Raw genomic sequence first — 19,772 nt, forward strand, 5'->3', positions numbered from 1 at the left:
GCAAGATCCCTGTCTGCTGCCAGTGCAAGATCTGAGGCTTTGACCACAAACCTCGGGGAGTCCCACCTCCCTGGAAAGTGATGAACCCCATCTCCAGTCCAGCGTCCACTGCGCCCAGGAGCAGTATGGGAGAGTGAAGAGCTGCCCGTCCGGGGCGGGCCTGGGCCACAACCCTGGCTCTCCCCACAGGAGGCTGCTCTGCGCAGGCCGCCTGCACCCTGGATCTCCCCCAGCCCTCCGCTTGGCCTGGCCGGACCAGGCCCCTCCCTGCCTCCGATCCCTGACCCCCAGCCCCCCCGTGCCCCGATCCCTGACCCCCGCTCCCCATGCCCCCGATCCCTGACCCCCGCCCCCCATGCCCCCGATCCCTGACCCCCGCCCTCCCATGCCCCCGATCCCTGACCCCTGCCCTCCCATGCCCCCGATCCCTGACCCCCGCCCCCATGCCCCCGATCCCTGACCCCCGCCCCCCCATTCCCCCGATCCCTGACCCCCGCCCCCATGCCCCCTGAACTGCCCTGGGCACAGGGAGGCTGGGCCTCGCCCCTCCAATAAAGCACTCTCTCAGCCACTGCTGTCTGCTCCTTGCCAGCGGCCCCGCCTGGCTCTCTCCCCAGGGGGCCCGTGGGTCTCGGACTCTGTCCTGAGCAAACACCAGCCCACACCAGGGCTCGTGTTCTGGGGCGGGGGCTCCACAGGGCCTGTGTTTCCCGGGGGCCCGAGGTTCTGGAGGGCCAGTTCCCAGGGGAGGGTGCAGAGGGGGTGCGGGGAGCCTGGGCTTGTGAAAGGTGCGGGGAGCCCAGGGGACGGTGGGAACGCGCCTGGAGACCACGGCGCCTCCCGGGGCCCAGCAGCCTGGAGCGTGGCCTCCCCAGCCAGGCTGGGCGGTGCGGGAGCAGAGTGGGGGTGTCGCCCGGGCCCGTGGCCTAGGGAAGGCCTATCCAGCGTCCGGGGGAATCAGGAGGCCGTGTGGGTGCTGGGGCAGGGGGTCTGCTCCTTGGCCCTGGCACTGCAGGAGCCCCAAGTGTGAGCCAGCCCTGAGGAGGCCGCTGGCCTGAGGAGGTGGTGGCCCCGCCTCCGTGTGGTGGCCCCTCCGTGTGGTGGCCCCGCCGGGCTGGACGTCCCGAGCCCCTCGGCCCTGCAGCTGCTGCTCAAAGCTGCCCACCTCCTCCTCCTCCTCAGGGCCCCTCGGCTCTGGGCCCCCAGGACAGAGGCCTGCTTGCCCCACACCCCTCATCACGGCCTCTGCCTGGTGACCTTGAGGCCCACCGGAGCAGGCGCCGGCTGGGGGCATGCGCAGAACAGGGCACCTCCTCCCGGCCCCTCCAGCCCGGCTGCCTGCAGCCCCTGTCCCCAGGAGCAGGCCTGGGCCTGGACTACTCCGCCCGCCCGCCCGCCTGCCCTGGCCTGGCCAGGCCTGCGGGGCCTGACGCGGTGGGTTTCCCAACGTGAAAACATCAGCCTAGAGTGGGGTAACCCGCTGGGCCCCCAACGTGAAAACATCAGCCTAGAGTGGGGTAACCCGCTGGGCCCCGGCGCCAGCCCTGGCTGACGCAGCCCACTCTCCTAGGGCACAATCACGGACGGGGTGCAGGGAAGACTCGTCCGGTCCAGGGCCGGGACAGGCCAGAGTCTCTCCTCCCCGGCTGTGGGCGCCGGCCGACTCACCCAGCGGTTGTAGATTAACCCAGAGCAGACGTTCAGGAAGGAAATGACCCCTCGCACACGCACAGGAAGGAAGCAGAGCGACAGGAAGTGGTGGCACCCGGGCCCGGGGCGACTGCCTGAGAGTGCGGCCTCTGCTGGGGCTCCCTAGCAGCCAGGGCAAAAAGGGAAAGACCTCACCCTCTGGAGTGGAGAGGAGCAGTTGCAGAGCAGCACCTCTGGGCCATGTCAAAGCGGAGGGCCCGGTGGGTGGTGAGCACAGAGTGGGGGACGCCTCCGGGCAGAGGGTCTGCACTGCTGCCCCGTGGGCTCAGGGGCCAGCCTCAGCCACAGCTGGACCCTGCGTATCTGGTCGAGAAGCCTGACAAACTCCTGCAGACAGTGGACTTGAGTCCAATGTCCAGAGAAGAAGGCTGGTCCGGGTGGAGCGGGCGAGGGCCGGCACCCAGGGAGCTGCTCTCCAGCTGGCTGGCAGAGGCAGGGGCTGGTGGCGGTGGTGGCGGGGCACAGGCGCTGGAGTTGGGGTGCCGTGGTGCACGTGCCAATTAAAAATAACCAGGGGGCCTCCCTGGGGGTGTAGGGGTTCATTCTGAGTGCTATGAAGCTATCGGCAGCCGCTGCAGCACAGGTTTGATCCCTGGCCAGGGAGGTGACCCACAAGGCGCAGCAGACCCCTCCTGTCTCCCCACCTGCTCCCCTCAGCAGTGTATCTCAGTACACCCGCCTGTTCTGCTCCCCACTCTGTCTCCGGTGCATCCTCTCACCCCCCACACCTCTGGGGAGTCCCCTCACCCCCCACTTCTGGCCTGCACCCTGGCTCTTGTGTGCATCAATAGATAAAATAAACCTTTTAAAAATGTTTAAAAATAAAATAAAAACCAACAGGTCACAAACAACGCAGCGTCTCGGCCGTCCCCGCGGCAGACCACGGCTGTGGCTGTGGCATTTGCAGAGGAGAGATGAGTAACAGCCAGGGGTTAGGGGTCCAGTGCGGTCACCAGAGACGGGGGGCAGCAGACCAAAGACGGCCACCCCAGGGTCTGCCCGCCGGGGTGTCCTTGGGGCACGGCCCTCCCGGCCCTCCCGCTCCCGACGCCGCGAGAACAGCCCGGGCCCCGCGGTGTCTCCCAGCAGAAGGGCAGAGGGCGCGGCGCCGCGTGGGCGGGCAGGACCCACGAGACCTGCCGGTGCCCCGAGCCGGCGGCTCGCAGGCCAGATGCGGACACGCACTCAGGAGCCCTCGGCCGGGTCGCAGAGACCCACTCGGGCCCCAGCGCCGCCGCCCGCAGAGTCCACCCCGGGCCGCTGGCCCCCAGGACAGCCGCGGAAGGTTCTGGCGTCGAGGCCCCGGGGTGCTGGGGTCTGAGGTGGCAGCCGCCGCCTGCCCTGGGCGCCCTCCGCGGGCTCCGCAAAGACACTGTGCCGCGCGAGGCGCCGACCTGCGTCCACTCCAGGCCAGGCGCTGAGGCCTGACGGCAGCCGCGGTGAGAGCCCCGGGCCTTGTCGTGGGGGTCCGGCCTGTCTGGGGCCTGCTCGGGCTGTGCTGGGGTCCAGCTGGGGGTGACTGGATGGAAGCCCCCGGGTGTTGGGGTCCTGTTTCTCTCGTCTCCTTTCTCTCCACCCCCGGCTGACCTTTGCTTTCCCAGAAGCCTCTGCTGAGCCGCCTCTGTGTGTGTCCAGCCTGGCAAGAGGACAGGGCGGGATCCCACACCCATTCCCTGACCTCTCACCCGGCGCTTTCCCCCCAAGGGCCGGTCTCCCGCCACTGCTGCCCACTGTGCCCGCCTGTGCGTCCCTGTCCTCCCGCTCAGCCACGTGGCCGGGGACCCGACAGATTCCGGCCAGGGGCCGGCGCGCCCAGTGTCCTGCCCCCCACCCGCCCACCTGCAGACCCCCGCCTTGGGCCTGGTGCCCGAGGCAGCCACCTGATCCTCCAAGGCTGGAGTCGGGGTGCCCTCCCAACGCCCCCCCCCGTTCCCATCTTGCAGGTCTGCAGAGCAAGCTTGCTGGCAGGCAGCCAGGATGTTGCCATGGGGCCAGACCCCAGCCAGGCCTGAAAGGGGCCCCCACTGTGCACAGAGCCCCCCGCCCAGGCCCGGACAGGAGGTGCCGGAGCCGGCAGGTGTTTTATTGAGTGTTCGCGGGGGCGTGAGCTCGGAGCTCGGAGCAGGCCACAGCTTGTGGGGGGGTGGCGCACAGTGAGTCCCCAGCGGCTGGCAGCCCCCCATCATGGGGAGCTCCCACAGAAGCCCTTCTTGCTGGGTCAGGTCTGGGGAGCAGGCGAGGGCAGGGAGGAAGCTGGGGTGCTGCAACTCAGGAGGAGACCCACAGGCCTCAGAACAGGCGAGGGCCGGGGGGCTGCCCCGCACCCCGAAGAGCTTCTGATGGCCTCGCTGCCGGTTCACAGCCTTGGGGGGCCGGGCCGCACCCGGCTGCACCCCAGCCTGCACCCCGCAGGTCGGGATGCGGCGGGAGCGGCGCCGGCGGCTAGTAGTCGGCCAGCGGGTACCGCAGGAAGATGAAGACCAGGACGATGCAGGAGGCGGCCAGGGCGGAGCTGGTGATGTTGAACAGCCGCGCCGTCTTGGCGTCCTCCACGGCGCCGTTCAGGTCATTGAGGAGCTTCTTGTCACGCACCTGCAGCCGGGGCGGGGGGCGGTGAGGGCCCGGCCAGCTGCCCCCGACCCCGGCCTGGAGGGCCCGGCCTGCCCGAGCACCCCTCCTAGCCCACTCGCCGCCCCCTGCCCCGCCGCGGACTCCGAGCCAGGGTCGTCCGGCCCCAGAGTGCAGCCCACGCGGGCGCCCTGCGCTGGGCACAGGGGGGTGGGGGGGCTGGGAGGGGCAGCGCCGGGAGGGGGCCGGGGGGCATGCGGGGTGGCCAAGTAATGGGACGAGGAGGGTGAAGGGGCAGGGGAACAGGTGCGCCTCGGGCAGGGCCGTGGGGCAGCGAGGGTGGGCAGCAGGCGCCTGGGTGCGGGCAGGGGCGGGTGGAGGAAAAGCCCAAGCGGGGGGTGAGGAGCCGCGTCCCTGAGCCGCGGAGCGTGGGCGGCCGGCCGGGCTCGGGCAGGGGGCAAGTGGACGCGCGGAGAGGTGGCGGGTGCGCGGGCGGCCGGCGGCCGGGAGGGCGGCAGGGCGCCGGGCGCCGGGCAGTGATGGCCGCCGCGGAGGGCAGGCGGGGCCCGGTGGCCGGGCGGGCCGGGGGCGGGGGCCGCGGAGCTGGGCCACGGGGCGGGCACCGGGCAGAGGGGCCTGTGGAGGCGGGCACGCGGCGGCGGGGGTGGGCAGGAGCGGTGCCTCTGACCAGCGGGCACGTAGCCTGTTCCCAGCAGGGGTACAAGGAGCGGGGACGCCCCATGTCTGCACGGAGGGGGCTCCGCACGGGGCGAGGTGGCCCGAGCTGAGTCGCGGCAGACAGTGGCGTGGGGGCCCCGTGGAGGCGGGCGGGAGGGGGTAAGGCGGGTGGGGCTGGGGGAGAGCCCGCCTGGGAGCAGCTCGGGAGGGAGGGCGAGAGACGGGCAGAAGGGCCAGCAGGGGCCAGGGGCCGGGCGGGCAGCGGGGGTGGGCTTGGCGGCCCCGGTCTTGGGGGTTTCAGAGCACAAAGGGGTTAGGGCGCAGCCCAAGGCCTGGCTCCCCTTCGGGCCTGGGCACGAGCTCCCCAGGGGTGCTGGTAGCTGGACTGGCTGCTCCTGCCCCGCCCTTCACCGTCCCCCACGCGCCGTCCTCGCCGCTTCCTGGCCACGCGACGCTCTGCCCGGCTGTCCCCGAGCACCTGGCCGGTGCTGGGCCGGGCCCAGCGGGTGCCGGGGCAGGGGCCACCTGCCTGTGGGAGTCGGGGCGGACTAGCAGGGACACGGGCCCCCTCCCTGCCCCTGTGTGCTGCTTGGCCTTGCTGTGCCGCCGCTGGACAGGGGGTGAGGACGGGGCTTGGCACAAGCCTGGCCCCCATCCCCAGGGACCACATGGGAGTTTAGCCAAGGTCTCCTGACCCCACGTCCACCGGGCGCCCTTGGATGTGCCGTGACCTCGGCATGAGGCCAGGCCAGCAGGCATGCACGCTCGGGCGCACGGACACATGTCCCAGCGGGGCCCAGGCCAGCCTCCTCCCCCTACCGTGGAGGCAGCCCCCCTGCACCTCCCAGGAAAGCCCGAAGCCTTTTTGGCCCTGGGAATGCCCAGGAAGGACGAGGGGCCAGCAGACCGAGGCCCCTCGCAGGGGACAGTCCCCCATGCAGGGCTGCAACTCCTCCACCTGCCCCATGCCAGCTGCCCATTCAGAGATCCCTGACCTACCTACAGCCGCGCCAGATGGGCCGCCCGGCCTGCGTCCGCGCCGAGCCGGGCCAGGAGGTGGCACAGCCCGCGGGGGCCGCACGGCGGGAACCGGACAGGCTGGGCAGCCCAGGCAGGGGCACTGGTGGAGGCGGGCCTGCAACCTCCACCCCGGGACCCCACGCCTTGGCTGCCCGCAGGGCAGATGCGTGCACACGCGCTCACGCACACACACCGCACACGCCACTCGGTTCTGCCCAGGCCCGCACGTGCCCCGGCCGCCCGCAGACGGCGTGACCCGGCTGCCAAGGGCCGGGGTGGGGAGCGCAGTCGGGGCTCGTGGCGGGCAGGGCGGGCCTCAGGATGCAGAGACAAGGCAGGCTGCCCCCACCCCGTGGCCCCACGCCCCTCCCCCTCCCCCAGAGCTCCCGCCGGGGCCGGCGTTTGAGAACTGCCAGGCGGGCAGGTGGGCAGGCGGGCAGCAGCAGCCGGGGAGCAGTCCAGAGAGCCCCCTGCGTGCTTGTGAGGCTCCTGGCGGGGGCTTGGCTAAGAGGGCCCCATCGACCCCAGCCCCACCGTCCCGTTGGTGGGGAGGCCCCCACCCTCCGAGCCCCGCGGCCCCGGCAGCTGCATCAGGTTTCTGTGCAGCCCCCACTGGGAAGGCCCCCGGCTGCCCCCAGGCCAGCTGTGCAGGGACCGGCCAGGGCCCCGTCAAAGCGCCCGGAGCTCACCCAGCTCAGCCTGCCCCCCGCCACCCCAGCAGCCGCAGAGCCTCACTTTGAGGGAGTAGGCCAGGGCGATGAAGCCCAGGCAGCAGAAGTTGAGGTAGACGAAGTTGAAGATGGACCACAGGTAGTAGTCGTTCACCTCGCTGGCGTCGGGGTACACCTCGATCACCGTGGCGGGGTTCGTCATGGTCTTCTTCTCGGCCAGGTGCTTGCAGGCCTGGGGGGCGCCGGCCGCCCGCACGCTGTCCGTCCTGCTGCTCTTGGACTCCATGGGGAACAGGGTGGGGGCCATGGGGGGCGAGGCCGAGGGCTCCGGGGCGGGGGCCGCTGGCGCCTGCAGCGCTGGGGGCTTGGACACGCAGGCGAAGCAGCCCTTGGGGGAGCCCGCGGGGGCCGCGGGATCCAGAAGGCCCCGTCCAGGGGCACGCGGGCTTCCTGGGCGCCGTCCGTGGTGCTGGCGGGGCTCCCAGCAGGGCTGGGCACGAGCGGGCCCCGGGCCTGCGAGGGGGAGAGTGGTGAGGGGGCTCTGCCCGCCGGCCGCGTGTCCTGCAGCCCCCTCGGCAGCCCCCGGGGCGCCCGCTCCCCCACAGCAGCAGCCACAGCCCGTGCCACCAGCCCAGCAGAAGCCGCTGGTCGCGCTTTGCCCTCTGCGCACAAACATCCACCCACAGACCTTCGGCAGCTCCGGGAGCCCCGCTGACCGCGGCCCGAGCCCCCACAGTGCGCAGCGCCCACAGCCTCGGCCCCAGCGGGCAGGACGGGCGCTGCGGGCGGCCGTGCCAGGGCACCCTCCCCCCGAGCCCGGGCCGTGCCAGGGCACCCTCCCCCCGAGCCCGGGCGCGCTCGCCGTAAACAGCCGGCCAGGGCCGGGCCAGCCGGGCCGACCAGGCCGCGGGGCCCCCGCTGGGGGCTCGCCCCGCCCGACCCCGCCAGAGGGCGCGGGACCCCACGCGCGCCCCCACCCGCGGGGGGGGCTGCCCCCGCCCCCGCCCGCGCCCGCGCCCCACGGACCCGCAGGGAGCTCGAGGGGACCCCGCCCCCCGCACCCCCTCCGCCCCCGAGCGCCACCGGCCCTGCCCGAGCGAGCGGGCGCGGGGGCTGCACCCGGCCGGCCTCCGCCCCGTCCCGCGGCCGCGCCCCACCTCCTGCGACTCCGCGCGGGCGAGCTCAGGGCGTCCTTGCCGGTCCCGCTGCCCGCGCTCCGCCCCCAGCGGCCGGCTCCGGGCTCCGCGGGCGCGCGCGGGGGGGGGGGGGGGGGCTGGCGGCGCCCGGGCCTCGCCCGCCTGCGGCCCCCCCGCCTGCGGGCCACCCCTGTCTGCGGGCACCCCCCCCGCCTGCGGCCCCCCCCGCCTGCGGGCCCCCCGCGCCCCCCCGCCTGCGGGCACCCCTGTCTGCGGTCCCCCCCCCCACGCCTGCGGCCCCCCCGCCTGCGGGCCACCCCTGTCTGCAGGCTCCCCCCCCCCCCCCCCCGCCTACGGCCTCCCCCGCCTGCGGGCCCCCCGCAGCCCCCCCCCCCGCCTGCGGGCACCCCTGTCTGCGGTCCTCCCCCCCCCCCCCCCCCCCCCCGCCTGCGGGCTCCCCCTGTCTGCGGGACAACCCCCTGCCTGCGCCCCCCCCTCTCCCGCGCGCCTCCACAGCTCCCCCCACTCAGGCCTTGCTGCGCCCCCTCCCCCGCCTCCGCGGGGGTGGGGTGGGGGTGGGGCCGCCCTGCGGAGAGGCGGGGCTGCCCAGGGGGTCCCGAGGGCCACCTGCCCGGTGGCCGCACCACCCGCTTCTGCCCCACCCCCGCCCCTCTCCCGCCGGGCCCCTCCCTGGCGAGCCGCCCCTTCTCTGTCCTCAGCTGCCCACGGCCGCCCCCTCGCCTGCCGGGGGTGGCACTCCGCGCCCTGCCCCGCTCTGCCCGCCCGCGCCCCCGCCGGGCTCCCCCGCAGCCCATGCCCCCCCGTAGAAGCCCAGCCCCACAGCCCCCAGGGCCCAGATCCCCAGCCCGTCCCCTCGCCAGCCCCACCCTCGCGCCCACTGGCCCTCCGGCCCACCCCGGGGGCGGCACCGCCTGGCCCAGGCGCCCGGCAGACCCCCACCTCCGGTCTCTGCCTCTTCCGGCGGGCAGCGCCTCTCCAAGGCCCCAGACGCCACCCAGGTCCCGAGCTAGGCCGCGGAGGCCCCCTTCCAGCCCACGTCCCCAGCCCTCCAAGTCCAGGCTTTTGGGAAGCCTTGGGGGTCCCTGTGTGCCCCCTGGCACCACAGGTCCTGCCCTCACCCCAAATCTGACCCCTGACAGGTGGCCCCCGTGCTTGTGGAGATGTCCTCGAGGCCCCAAATTCTTTCTCCCGGCACAGCCCCACTGCGAGGTGGGGGGAGCAGATGACCCCTGCCCCCCTCTGGCCTCCTCAGCAGGGGAGCCAGGGCTCAGCCTCCAGGCAGGAATCGCCCACCAGCTGGGGGTCCAGCTTGGGCGGTGCCAGGCCTGCAGCTGGGGGCACCAGCAGCCCCCGTCTCCCGAGGGCACAGGCCGGGCTCAAGCTCAGGGTGCCCCTGTGCCCTCCCAGAGGCTGACCCCAGGGTCTGCGGAACCCAAGGCCTGGATGCGGCCTCCTGGCCCTGGGCTCTGGGCAGGGGCTCAGGGCCTGCAGGGCGGGAACGTGGCCGGGGCTGCTCCGGGGTGCCCACCCCTGGGTCCACAAGAGGAACAAAGCTCTCCGTGCGCCAGCGCAGGGAGGGACGCGGGCTGGTGGGCTGAGGGAGCTGTGGCTGGGGGAGGGGGAGAGCGGCCCTGGGCGGTGCCAGCGCGGTCTCCTCTCAGCTGTGCCCTCAGCCCCACCCCAGGCCGCAGGCCGCCCTCCGGGCTGTTTCCAGGCCATGCAGGGCGCTCGGCTCTGGGTGCGGTTCCCAAGCCCTGGCCAGCCCGGTGCGGCCAAGCCTGCAGACAAAGGCCCCAGGGCCACGGCGATGCCCCCTCACCCACAGGGCGGGGGACCCCACCCGAGGAGCCCGTGCTCAGGAAAGCCCATGGGCTCTCCCAGCCCCGGGCCAGCCGCTCAGCAGCCCCACCTTGGGTCACCCCAGGCCAGCTGCTCCTGCACATAGGGCCCACATCGGCCCCTTCCCGGGGCCCACAGGGTCCTCGGGCCGCCCCGCTGCCGGTGTCTGGCCCGGCACGGGAGGATCCCCCAGGGAGGCCGAGGAGCCTGCCCACACCCCCGCCCGTGTGCGGGCCAGGCTGGCTGGAGCCGCGGCGCCTCCGCGCTCCCGGCCGGCTGCATCGGCCCTGCTGGGCCAGTGTCCGGCCACCACTGGGCCAGCCCCGTCCCCAGACCAGGATGTAGAGCCCCGTCCCCATGCGCAAAACACCAACACACAGAGGCCGGACAGCTGTGCTTTATGTCGACTGTGGCTCCCGCGGCTGCAGGGGCGGCCGAGAGGCCAGCGCCGCACCTCCCTCGGCTGGCGGGCGCCCTGGGCAGGCCCGGCTCCCTCCTGCTGTCCTCTGGTCTCAGCCGGCCCTCCGCAGCTGCCCCACCGGCCAGGCTGGGACAGAGGACAGCGGGGGCGGCCCAGCCGGGGAGGAGCGGGGACTCGGGAGGGAGGGGGGCGGGGAGCACGGGTGGGAGGGAGGCTGGGGCAGGGTGGGCGGCACGGCCCTCATCTGTGCCCACAGCCCCGCCCCAGACGGACGGGCAGACGGACGGGGAGCCGGGCGGGCAGGCGCGCACAGCCGGCCTTCCTGAAACCAGGGGGGGACCACAGAACAGAACTGCAGGCCGGCGGGGCCTGCGGCGTCCAGAGGCCCGCGGGCGCGGGCGAGTGTGTGTGTGAGACGGCGGCGGGCGGGGGCCCCGGGTCCGTGCGAGCCGGGCGGCAGCTACAACTTGGCAGCCTGAGCCAGGCCCACCCGGTTCTCCTCACGGTCGAACACGGCGTAGTAGCGGCCGATGAACACGTCGCCCAGGATCCAGAGGGGCCCGCCCGGCGGCGGGATGTCCATGCCCATGAAGCCGCTCAGGCAGATGGTCTTCCCGCCCTGCGACACCTGGGGGGCCGCGGTGGTCAGCAAGCGGTCACCAGCCCCGCCCCTGGCCGGCTGCGCCCCCCGCCCCGCCGGGCCCCCGCCCTCCGGCCGCCCCACCTTCAGCGTGTAGTCCTCGGCGGACAGCGTGTACTTCTGGCCTCCCAGCTTCAGGGTGACCTCGGGCAGGCTGGACACCTTCTCACAAGGGATCATGTACTGCGGCGGGGAGGAAGGACACAGTGGGTCCCGAGTCCCCCCTCAACTCCCCCAGGCCCCACGGCCTGCTACTCACCTCGCCCTGGATCAGGGGCAGCGCCCCGATGGCTTTCTGCAGCTCCGTCACCTCGGCCACGGGGCCCACCACGAGGGACGTGCCGGTGTCCACGATGGCCTCGCAGCCCCCCTTGCACAGGGTCAGGCCGTTGCCCACCTCCAGCCTGCGGGGGAGGGCGTGAGCCTGCGGCGGCCGGGGCCCGCATCCCACCCAGGCCCGTCTTTCTCCTCCCCAGCCGCGGCTGCAGCGCAGCACGAGCCGAGGCCAAGAGGGTCGAGAGCTGCCCGCCGGAGGCCAGGGGACAGGGCTGGGGCACTGGGCCCACTGAGCCCTGCCAGGCCCAGGGCCACTGCCCCACCTGCCCCCAGGGCCCACTGACCAGCGCAGGCCGAGCGCCCCCGCCCGCCCCGGCACTCACTGGTCCATGTGGATCTGCCAGTAGGCCTTGCGGGTGACGTTGTGGTACACCAGGGGGCCCGTGAAGAACTTGGGGTCGGTGCCCCCCAGCATCAGCTCGCCCCCTGGCTGTGCGTTCGGGTCCCTGAAAGGGAGGGCGGGGTCAGGCCTGTCCACCCCACCCCTTTCTCCCCAGTCCATCGCCGGAGCCCGGACCCAGCCAGACCGCAGGTGCCCTCCGCCGCGCCTGCCTGAGCCCAGCGGGCCGCTGAGCAGTCTTTCCCATGCCCGGGCAGGGCCAGAGGGCAGTGCCCAGCAGCGCCCGGGCCGGGCCAGGAATGGAGGGCGGCGGGGCCATGAGGGGCTGCACGGGAGGGCGCGGGGGCCCCCAGGCCCCAAAGCAGAGGTCGGGGGCGCGGACACGCCACCTGTTCAGGTAGAAGGAGAAGATGTTCTTCTCCACCAGCTTCTGCTCCATCAGGTTGTCAAACACGGGCACCACGTTGTTGACGGAGATGCGGGGGTAGGCCATGCCCAGGATGCCGTCGAACCTGGCCGCGATGAAGGTGATGCCCGGCTGCTTGGTGGCCTCCCCGAAGGTCTGCCTCTCCACCCTGACGCCGGCCACGCCGGACGCCTCGGACTTGCAGGGCACCTGCGGGCGCGGGCAGGCGGGTGAGCGGCCGGGGAGGGAGCCCAGCTCCGTCGCCCACTGGCCGCCACCCTGCGCAGGGACGGCAGGGGGAGGGCCGGGGACAGTGAGGGTGGGGGGCAGGGAGGGGCGCCCCGGGGGCCCCTGCAGTGGGTGGCGCTGCAGGGTGAGCACCAGGTTATCGCCAGCCCCAGCAGACGCTGCCCTCCCCGCCGCAGGCCGCGGAGATAAGAGGCGCAGCAGGATGTGGCGGCAACGGCTTCTGAGCGACGCCAGGGAGCGACATCCGGCTCAGGCCGCAGCAGCAGCCCCCAGCCCGGGCCCGGCGAGGGAGGCCTTGCTGGGCGGCTGCAGGCCCGCGCCTCAGCCCCCAAGGAGCTTGGCCAGCGCCTGGGGAGGGCCGGTCCTCTCCTCTACAGAGGCCCGGCCAGGGGTCGCCCCAAAGCCACAGAAGCCACAGGGACCCTCGCCCCAGCCCCGCGCCCCCCCCACTCACCGACACGGTGTCCTGGCTCAGGTACCCCGAGAGGCTGCCCGAGCCGTAGTGGATGTCGAAGGTGGTGCCATTCTTCACGTAGGTGCTGGACTTGGCGCTGTTGTACTTGTGGTGGACCCCTGCGACCACGGGGGGTCAGTGGGCGCCAGGCCGGCTCCACATCAGGCGTGGCCCCCCCACGCTGCTGCCAGCCCCGGCGTCAGGCGTGCCCCGCCCCACCCAGACACCCGTGCAACTCACAGCAGGCGATGTCCAGTAACTTGCAGTGCACGGAGGGGACCCACAGGTTGGAGGAGCCGGTGTCGAACACGACTGTGAAGCACTGTGGGGGGGTCCCGATGCCGATCTCCCCGTAGTACTGGGCCTGGGGGGGGCGGGTGCGTCAGGCCGAGGGAGGGCCCCCCCTGCAAGCTGACCGAGGGGGCCCAGGTCCACACCAGCCATCCCAGCGGCGCACCCCTGCCCCCAGGCCCACGATGGCAGCACTGCCCGCACAGGGCATGAGGCGCCCCTGGAGAGACAGCCGTGGGCGGGGCCGCCACCACCGTGCCTCCTGCAGCTCCTCCCCGGGGGGCCCGTCGGGGCTGCATGAGGTCCCAGGTGGAGGCGGCTGAGGAGAGGCGCAGCCCCTGGGCCCACCACCAGCACTGCCCTCACCGCCTGGGCCTGCGCCCCCACCTGTGCCCAGCAGGGAGCACGAGGGCTGCATGCCCCCTGGGCCTCAAAGGGCCTCACCCCGGCCCCCATGGTCACAGAACAGGGGCATCCCGGTGTCCGGGCCTTCCCCAGAACAGCCTGTGTAGCCGGTCCCCCGGCCCCCCCCTCGCCACTGGCTCCAAGGACACCAGCAGCTGCTGAGTCACAGCCCCGACAAGTGTCCAGATTGGGGGGGGAATGACTCAGCAAATCTGGGGGGCCAAGAGCTGGTCAGTTGGCCCCAGCAGACGGCCCCCCTTCACCAGCCCTGTCACATGCCCGTGAGGCCCAGCTTCCCGGCACGGCTGGGCCTCCAGCCAGGAAGGACAGGACATGGCGCCCGTCCCAGCCAGGGGGACACAGGCAGGAGGTGTGGAGCCCCCACGACCAGGGCAGGGCAGCAAGGTGGCTGTCACCTGGTTTCCCGGAGGTGGCCAGGGCCTGTCCCTGGAGCTGGGACTGGGTCCGCTGGCCCTAGTCTGCTGTGGCCACCAGAATGTCCCGCCTGCACCTGTTCCCCCTCAAGGGACAGCGGGCTCGGTCAGGACTAGCCTCTGACCAGGGTGGAGCGTGGGGACTGGTCATGGTGGCCCAGGCCTGCTGGCAGGATGGACAGGTAGTTAGCCCAGGGAGGCCAACCGAGAGGTCCAGCTACAGGATGCAGGGTCCCCCCTGCCCTGGGGATGCCCAAGACCGACTACCCATATGTCCAAGCCACGATGCCAGAGGACACCAGGGATCGCACTGCCCCAGGCCCACAGGTCTGCAGAGCTGAGCCAACCGTCAGGGGCACAGCTGGACATGGCCAGGGACGCCCGGCAGCCGAGGGGAACCTGGGCGGCAGGGGTGCCTGCTGTGCCCCGGGAGGCGTGAGCCAGCAGTGGAGGGAGCGGGAAGCGGGCAGAGCAGTCGCCCCAGCCCACGCGGCAGGCGACGCCTCCCCAAGCCGCACACGCCCCAGCCCCCCCTCACCCCATACTCACGTCCATGTAGTTCTTGAGCATCTCGGGGATGGGCCCACTGGCCATGGTGGGCGCCCCCTGGGTGTACTTGGTCATGGGGCCCGGGGCAATCAGGCCCTCCACGGGGCCGCCCGCCTCCGACATGGTCCGGCGGATGGACTTGAACTTGTGCAGCGGGATTCTGTCAAGGGGAGCAGCTGTCAGGTGGCCCCTTGGGTCAGCAGGGCTGCCCCTCCCCCTGCCCCCGGTCTCCTTCACACAGTGGCCCCGTCACCTGGGGATGACGCTTTCGGGACACCCCAACCACCTGGCCTAACGGCTGTCCGCTGCTGTCCACCCAGACCCCACGCCCCTCCAGGCTGGCACTGAAGCTGTCGGTCTGTGCCCAGGGGGGCGGCTCCTGGCCTTCGGATGGGATCCCCGACCATGCTCAGCCCCCAGCACCCGCCTGGCCCCTTCGCAGCACAAGCTGCAGCAACTCGGCCCCCGACAGTCCATTTGCCGCTGTCCCCCCACCACACCGGGGCGGCCTGCCCTCAGCAGGCCCCCGCGCCCCCTCCGAGCCCCACCTCCGGCAGCTGGCCTGCTGCGAGGCCGTGGGCGTGCCGGCAAGGGGGGTGCAGACTGGGGTCAGAGGTCTGGGCTCTGCTGGGTGTGGTGTCCACAACCCGGAGGGGAAAGTGGGGACCTCCTCCGGCTCCCAGTGGACCAGGAGGCAGGCCAGGAGCAAAGGTGACCACCTGGTGACATGCGCCTGGCAAGGTGGCGCTGGCCCCCCAGGCCAGGGGTGTGCCCGGGAAGACGGGGCTCTTGCGCGGCGCCCCGGCGCTAGTGTGGGGGCAGGACAAGCCCTCGGTCCCCGTGGGGCGGGGGCCACCTCTGCAGGCGCCAGGGGGGCGCGGGGGGCTTTGGCTCGGCTGCCGCCCCATGAAGCCCCAGGCCCTTCCCGGGCCAGGCTCGGGCGGTGGGCGGGGCGGGCAGGCTCCTCGCCCGCTGCCCACGGAGAGGCCCACGCAGGCGGCACGGCCGGCGCCACCGCCCCCGCCGCGCAGGCCCGGCCGGCCCGGGTGGGGGCCCAGGCGAGGACCTCCCCGCCGCCCCGGCCCGCCGCGCTGGGGCTGCCCGGCCTAGGGGACCCCAAGGCGGCCGCCCACCCCGCAGGCGCGCACGGGGGCTGCAGGCCGGCGGCTCCCCCGGCACGGGGGGGGGGGGGGGGGGCAGGTCCCTCCCCCCAGGAGGCTGCTGCTCCCGGGGCGGGGCGGCGGGGCGGGGCGGCCGGGAAGCCGCGGCCCAGCCCCCGCCAGACGCCCACCGAGCCGCGGCCGCGCCCCTCAGCCGCAGAGGCGCCGGCTGGGGGGGCGACGGGGCCCGGCAGGGGTCTCGGCCCCGCACCCCGACCGCCGGCCTCCGGCCCGCGCCCGCGACAGGCGCCCCCCCCGCCCCGGCAGGGCCCCGCAGCTCCCGCCGTCCCAGGCCCAGGGCGCGTCCTGGGGGCCCGCGCGGCGGCGAGGCGGCCCCCACCGCGGGGGGCGGGGGGCGCGGGCGGGAGGACCCCGGGCGCGCAGGGGCGCGGGGGGCGCGGGGGCCGGGGCGGGAGGACCCCGGGCGCGCAGGGCGGCGGCGGGGGGCTCGGGAGGCCGGGGCGGGAGGACCCCGGGCGCGCAGGGGCGGGAGGCGGGGGGCGCGGGAGGCCGGGGCGGGAGGACCCCGGGCGCGCGGGGCGCGCGGGGGGCGCGGGGGGCGCGGGGCGCGCGGGGGCGGGGGCCGGGGCGGGCTCACCGCAGCAGCGGGGCGGCGGGCGCGGCCAGCAGGCCGAGCAGGAGCAGCGGGAGGCTGGGGGGCTGCATGGCGGCGCGCTCGGCGGCCCGAGGTCGCGGCTTATAGCCCCGGCGGCGCGGCGGGTCAGCTGACGCGGGCGGCCCGGCCGGTCACGTGGGGCGCGGCGTGCGCGGGGCGGGGCGGGCGCGGGGCGGGGCGGGGCCGCGCTCGGCCTCGGGGGTCCCCCGCCGCCCCTGCCCCGGCCGGCGCCCCCCGCGCCGCCCCCGCGCCGCCCCCCGCGCGCCCCCTCGGCCCCCCCGCGCGCCCCCCCGCCGCCACCCCCCCCCCGGCGCCACCCCCCCCGGCGCCCCCCTCCGAGCCCGCCCCGCCTCCGCCTCGGGCGCCCGCCCCTCGCCGCCGGGGCTCCCTCCCGGGGCTCCCTCCCGGCCCCGCGCCCGCTCCTCCTGCCGGGAGGGGGCACCCCAGGGCCGCGGCCTGCTGGCCGGGGCGGCCGCTGCCCACTGGCCGTCGGGGCTGGCGGGCGCGGCCTCGGGGAGAGCCCCCCTCGGAGGAGCAGAGAAGCGGGGACTGTGCTGGAGGCTGCCCCGGCGCCCGGCTCGGAGCCCCAGGGCGGACCCCACCTCGCCGGGGGCCCCTGGGCTGGCTGGGCCTGCAGCGTCGGTGCGCGGAGCGCTGGGGGGGCACTGCAGCCGGGGCCTGCCCTCGGCCGCCGAAAGGAGGAGCCGCCTGGCCACCCCCCACCCCCACGTGCCGGGAGAGGCCAGGGCCCTGGGGCTGGACGCCCGCGCTGGGCACCGGGTCTGTGGCCCAGGCGTGGGCAGCACACCTGCCTGTCCCACCTGCTGCTTCCACAGGGGCCAGGCCGCCCCGAGTGGGGCAGAAGGGCAGCGGCCGGGCAGCGGGTTGGCAGGGGGGGCTGCTGCAGCCTGGCTGGTCCCGACCTGGAGCCAGCGGGAGCTGCGGAACAGGGGCCTCTGGGGCCCCCGTAAGGCCGCGGCCTGTCCCATCGGGAGTGGAGACGCCCTCCGTGCTGCCCGGCCGTGGGGGAGCGGGGCCGGTCTCACGGGGCCCACAGCCGTCCAGGAGCCTCCGAGCCCCTCTGGTGGGCTAACTGCCCCGCGGACCCTCCCGCCTGTGGAGCCAGGGCCTGGACTGGACGGCCTGGCCTGACCCGCAGCCATGGAGGCCGCACCTGCTTAGCTGGTGGGAGCCGCTGCCTGGCCTGCACGAGGCCAGACGCCTCGGGCCTGGGTGGCCCCCGGACCGCACACTGCCTGGCGCTGGCCCTGATGGAGTCGCTGACTCGGAGGGCCCCTTGGCGCTTAGCTGAGGCAGAGCAGAGACCCCAGCCCGCCCGGCGGCTGCTGGCTGAGCCACGGGGTTTCCTCGGGGGGGGGGGCGGGGGTCTGGTGCAGGCAGTGGAGGCCAGTCGCAGCCTGTGGCCAGGAGGGCGCCTCAGCCCCGCCCTGGGGAGCCTGCCGCGTGCTTAGGGCAGCCCCAGCTCCCCCCAGCCATGCCGGGGGCGCCTTGGAGCGCCTGGGAGCAAGGGCCCACGTCTGACCTTGTCCCGCCCCCTCCTCCACACAGCTGACTCCTCGCCAGGCCTGTCCCCCAGAGCCTGACCCGTCACCCCCTTGGAGTCTGCTCACGAGGCCGCTGCCATTGCGACACTGCCCACGGCGCGGTGCCCTCCCCGCCCTGTTTCCACGCACCCGCCTGGGAGCAGCAGGGTGGGTGCTGGGGTGGGGGCGGGAGGGGGAGAGCGGAGGCCACCAGGGGCCAGGCCTGGGGGCTGTCGGATTCGGAAGCACTTTGGAGGCAGGGCCAGTCGTCGCCCCACGCTGGGGAGGCCGCGCTGACCGGGCAGCGTGGAGAGGTCGGGAGGGCGTGTGCGGGCGGCCGGGCAGAGGCTCCGGGAAGGCCCAGCTCGCTTAGAGGGGCCGCTTGGAGATGGTGCCGGCAGACAGACAGGTGCCGGCGGGAAGGCAGGAGCCAGGCCCAAGTGGAGCCCCTCCCTTCCCCTGCCCCCACCCGCCCTCCGCCCCCAGGTCAGCCTCCCTTCTCCCAGGGACTGGAGCTCCTGGCCAGCACCCCCGGCCCTCCAGGCCCAGACCCCCGCCTGGCCGCAGAGCGCGCAGCCTGTGCCATGCCTGGCCCTGCCCCTCTGGCCCGTGCCCCAGCCCCAGCCCCCGGGACACGAGCCCCGACGGGTGGGCTCTGGCGTCTGTGTTTTCCACGCAGTGTGTGCAGGAGTCTCCGGGGAGGGCAAGTGTGAGGTGTGGAAGATAAGAAGGGAGCCCGGGCACCGCAACTCGTAGATAATTGAGGGGTGCCAGCCTGGGACAGGAGAGGCAGGGAGAGAGGGAGGCGGGGCCCGCTGCAGGCTGGAGCCCGGTGTTGGGGAGCAGAGGGTGGAAGCGACAAGGGTTCCCACAAAGCCCCGGTTGTCTGCGCAGGCCAGTGGCCCCGGGGGGGTGGCCCCGGCGCAGGGAGCAGCCGCCTGGTGGGGGGACACCAGCCCCGGCCAGCCGAGTGTCCCTGGAGGATCCCTCGGGGAGAGCAGCGGGCGCGGGCGTGGGGGGGCGCAGGCGGCCGCAGGGAAGGACACTTAGAAGTCACACATCAGAAAATGAGCCGCGATTTCAAATGGGCAGAAGAACTGGACAGACAGGCCCAGGGAGGCAGCTGTGGGGGCGTCACCGCCCCAGGCCCCTGCGCCCGGGAGCCCCGCCCCCACGTGGGGGTGCTGGAGCAGCCCCCAGAGCACCGTCTGCTGGGCGTTCACCCAAAGGTGTGAGAAGTGTCCCCCGCTGGGCCCGGGCAGCCCCAGCCCCCCAGTTCTGCTGGGGCGGCCTGGGGGGGGAGCCCAGCCCACATGGCTGAGCCAGGATGGGGCGTGGGGTGCAGGAATCTGGGACCTCGGGTGGGGGTGGGGGCCACATGACAAGAGGGAGGGGTGACGTCATGTTTACGCTACACATAAAGATGGCTTGTCAGAGAGGGGGTGTTGCGGAGAACCCCCATCCTCCTCCCAGCTGATGGTGCCGGCTCCCCCGCCCCGGGCCCAGCTGCCGGGAGCCTGCCTGGGCGCCCTGGGGGGCCAGCCAGACGCGGGGGCAGGGAGGGTCCCCCCACTCAGGGGCCTGCTCGTGGACTCTGGCAGCCCCGGCCACCCCTGGAGTGAGGGGAGCTGAGGAGGGAAATTCAGGTGCAAGGTCTGTGGGCAGGAGCGGCGGGGGCGGGGAGAGGAGCGGTGGTTAGACCGGCTGTGGAAGTTGCCGGAACCAGCGAGGTGGGGTCACAGGATTATCTGTTGAGAGGAACCAACCCGACCAGACCCCCAGCCAGGAGACTCCCCAGGAAGAAGCTGGGACACCGCGTGGGCGCCCTTGGCCCTCTGCAGGTCTATGGGCCCCCCAAAGCCTGTCCTAGACGCAGCCCCCCGCCATCCCCCCGGCGTGGCCACATGGTCTTCAGTAAACTGAACGGGCCGCTGCCAGGTCTGTCTGCAGGGCAGGGACCGCGCCCAGCCCCCCGCCAGCCCGTCCTGTCCTGGCGAGGTGCTGCCTGGCCCGGCCCCACCAGCTGTGTTTGTCAAACTCCCCCAAGAATCAGCCCCAGCAGCAGCCCCCAGGGCCGGGGGTGACACGGGAAGGGGCACCCCCCCAAGCGGGCAGGCAGGGGACAGGGAGCCGCAGCTGGGGAGCCCCTGCCTACCGGGCCAGTGGCTCTGAACTGAGGGTGCCCTGGGCCCTGAGGAGGGGGGGCTGGCCCTGGGCCCTGCCATGGGGGGCGGGGCGCCTGCATTGTGTCTACCAAGGCCAGTCAGCACCAGCGGCCCTCACC

General features: G+C 74.2%; 2 protein-coding genes across 2 annotated transcripts; both read right to left on the bottom strand.

Annotated features, from left to right (window-relative positions):
- Positions 1-4,123: 4,123 nt before the first annotated feature.
- Positions 4,124-10,002, bottom strand: IFITM10 (interferon induced transmembrane protein 10). The gene is given in 4 exon segments (XM_037515662.1): positions 4,124-4,302; positions 6,712-7,049; positions 7,052-7,160; positions 9,757-10,002. Coding segments are annotated over 4 exon segments (843 nt in total). The 3' UTR covers positions 4,124-4,152.
- A 21-nt stretch (positions 10,003-10,023) lies between these two features.
- On the bottom strand, positions 10,024-16,011 carry CTSD (cathepsin D). Its single transcript, XM_037517362.2, has 9 exons — positions 15,927-16,011; positions 14,169-14,328; positions 12,730-12,853; positions 12,490-12,608; positions 11,770-11,996; positions 11,364-11,486; positions 10,964-11,108; positions 10,789-10,887; positions 10,024-10,692 (listed from the first exon to the last, which is right to left on the bottom strand). Exons 1-9 carry the CDS (start codon positions 15,992-15,994, stop codon positions 10,525-10,527), a joined length of 1,233 nt encoding a protein of 410 aa, XP_037373259.1. The 5' UTR covers positions 15,995-16,011; the 3' UTR covers positions 10,024-10,524.
- Between the last annotated feature and the right edge of the window lie 3,761 nt (positions 16,012-19,772).

The sequence above is a fragment of the Talpa occidentalis genome, unplaced genomic scaffold (assembly GCF_014898055.3).
Source record: "Talpa occidentalis isolate TD23 unplaced genomic scaffold, MPIMG_talOcc4v2.1 talOcc4.17, whole genome shotgun sequence".
NCBI classification, from domain to species: Eukaryota; Metazoa; Chordata; class Mammalia; order Eulipotyphla; family Talpidae; genus Talpa; species Talpa occidentalis.

What these genes read in the sequence shown, in the direction of transcription:
- CTSD (XM_037517362.2), bottom strand. Translation starts at nt 15,994, where the DNA reads ATGCAGCCCCCCAGCCTCCCGCTGCTCCTGCTCGGCCTGCTGGCCGCG. An exon ending in TGCTCAAGAACTACATGGAC is followed by an intron (nt 12,854 to 14,168) that starts GTGAGTATGGGG and finishes CGCCCCCCCCAG; the next exon opens with GCCCAGTACTACGGGGAGAT. An exon ending in TGCCCCTGATCCAGGGCGAG is followed by an intron (nt 10,888 to 10,963) that starts GTGAGTAGCAGG and finishes TCCCCGCCGCAG; the next exon opens with TACATGATCCCTTGTGAGAA.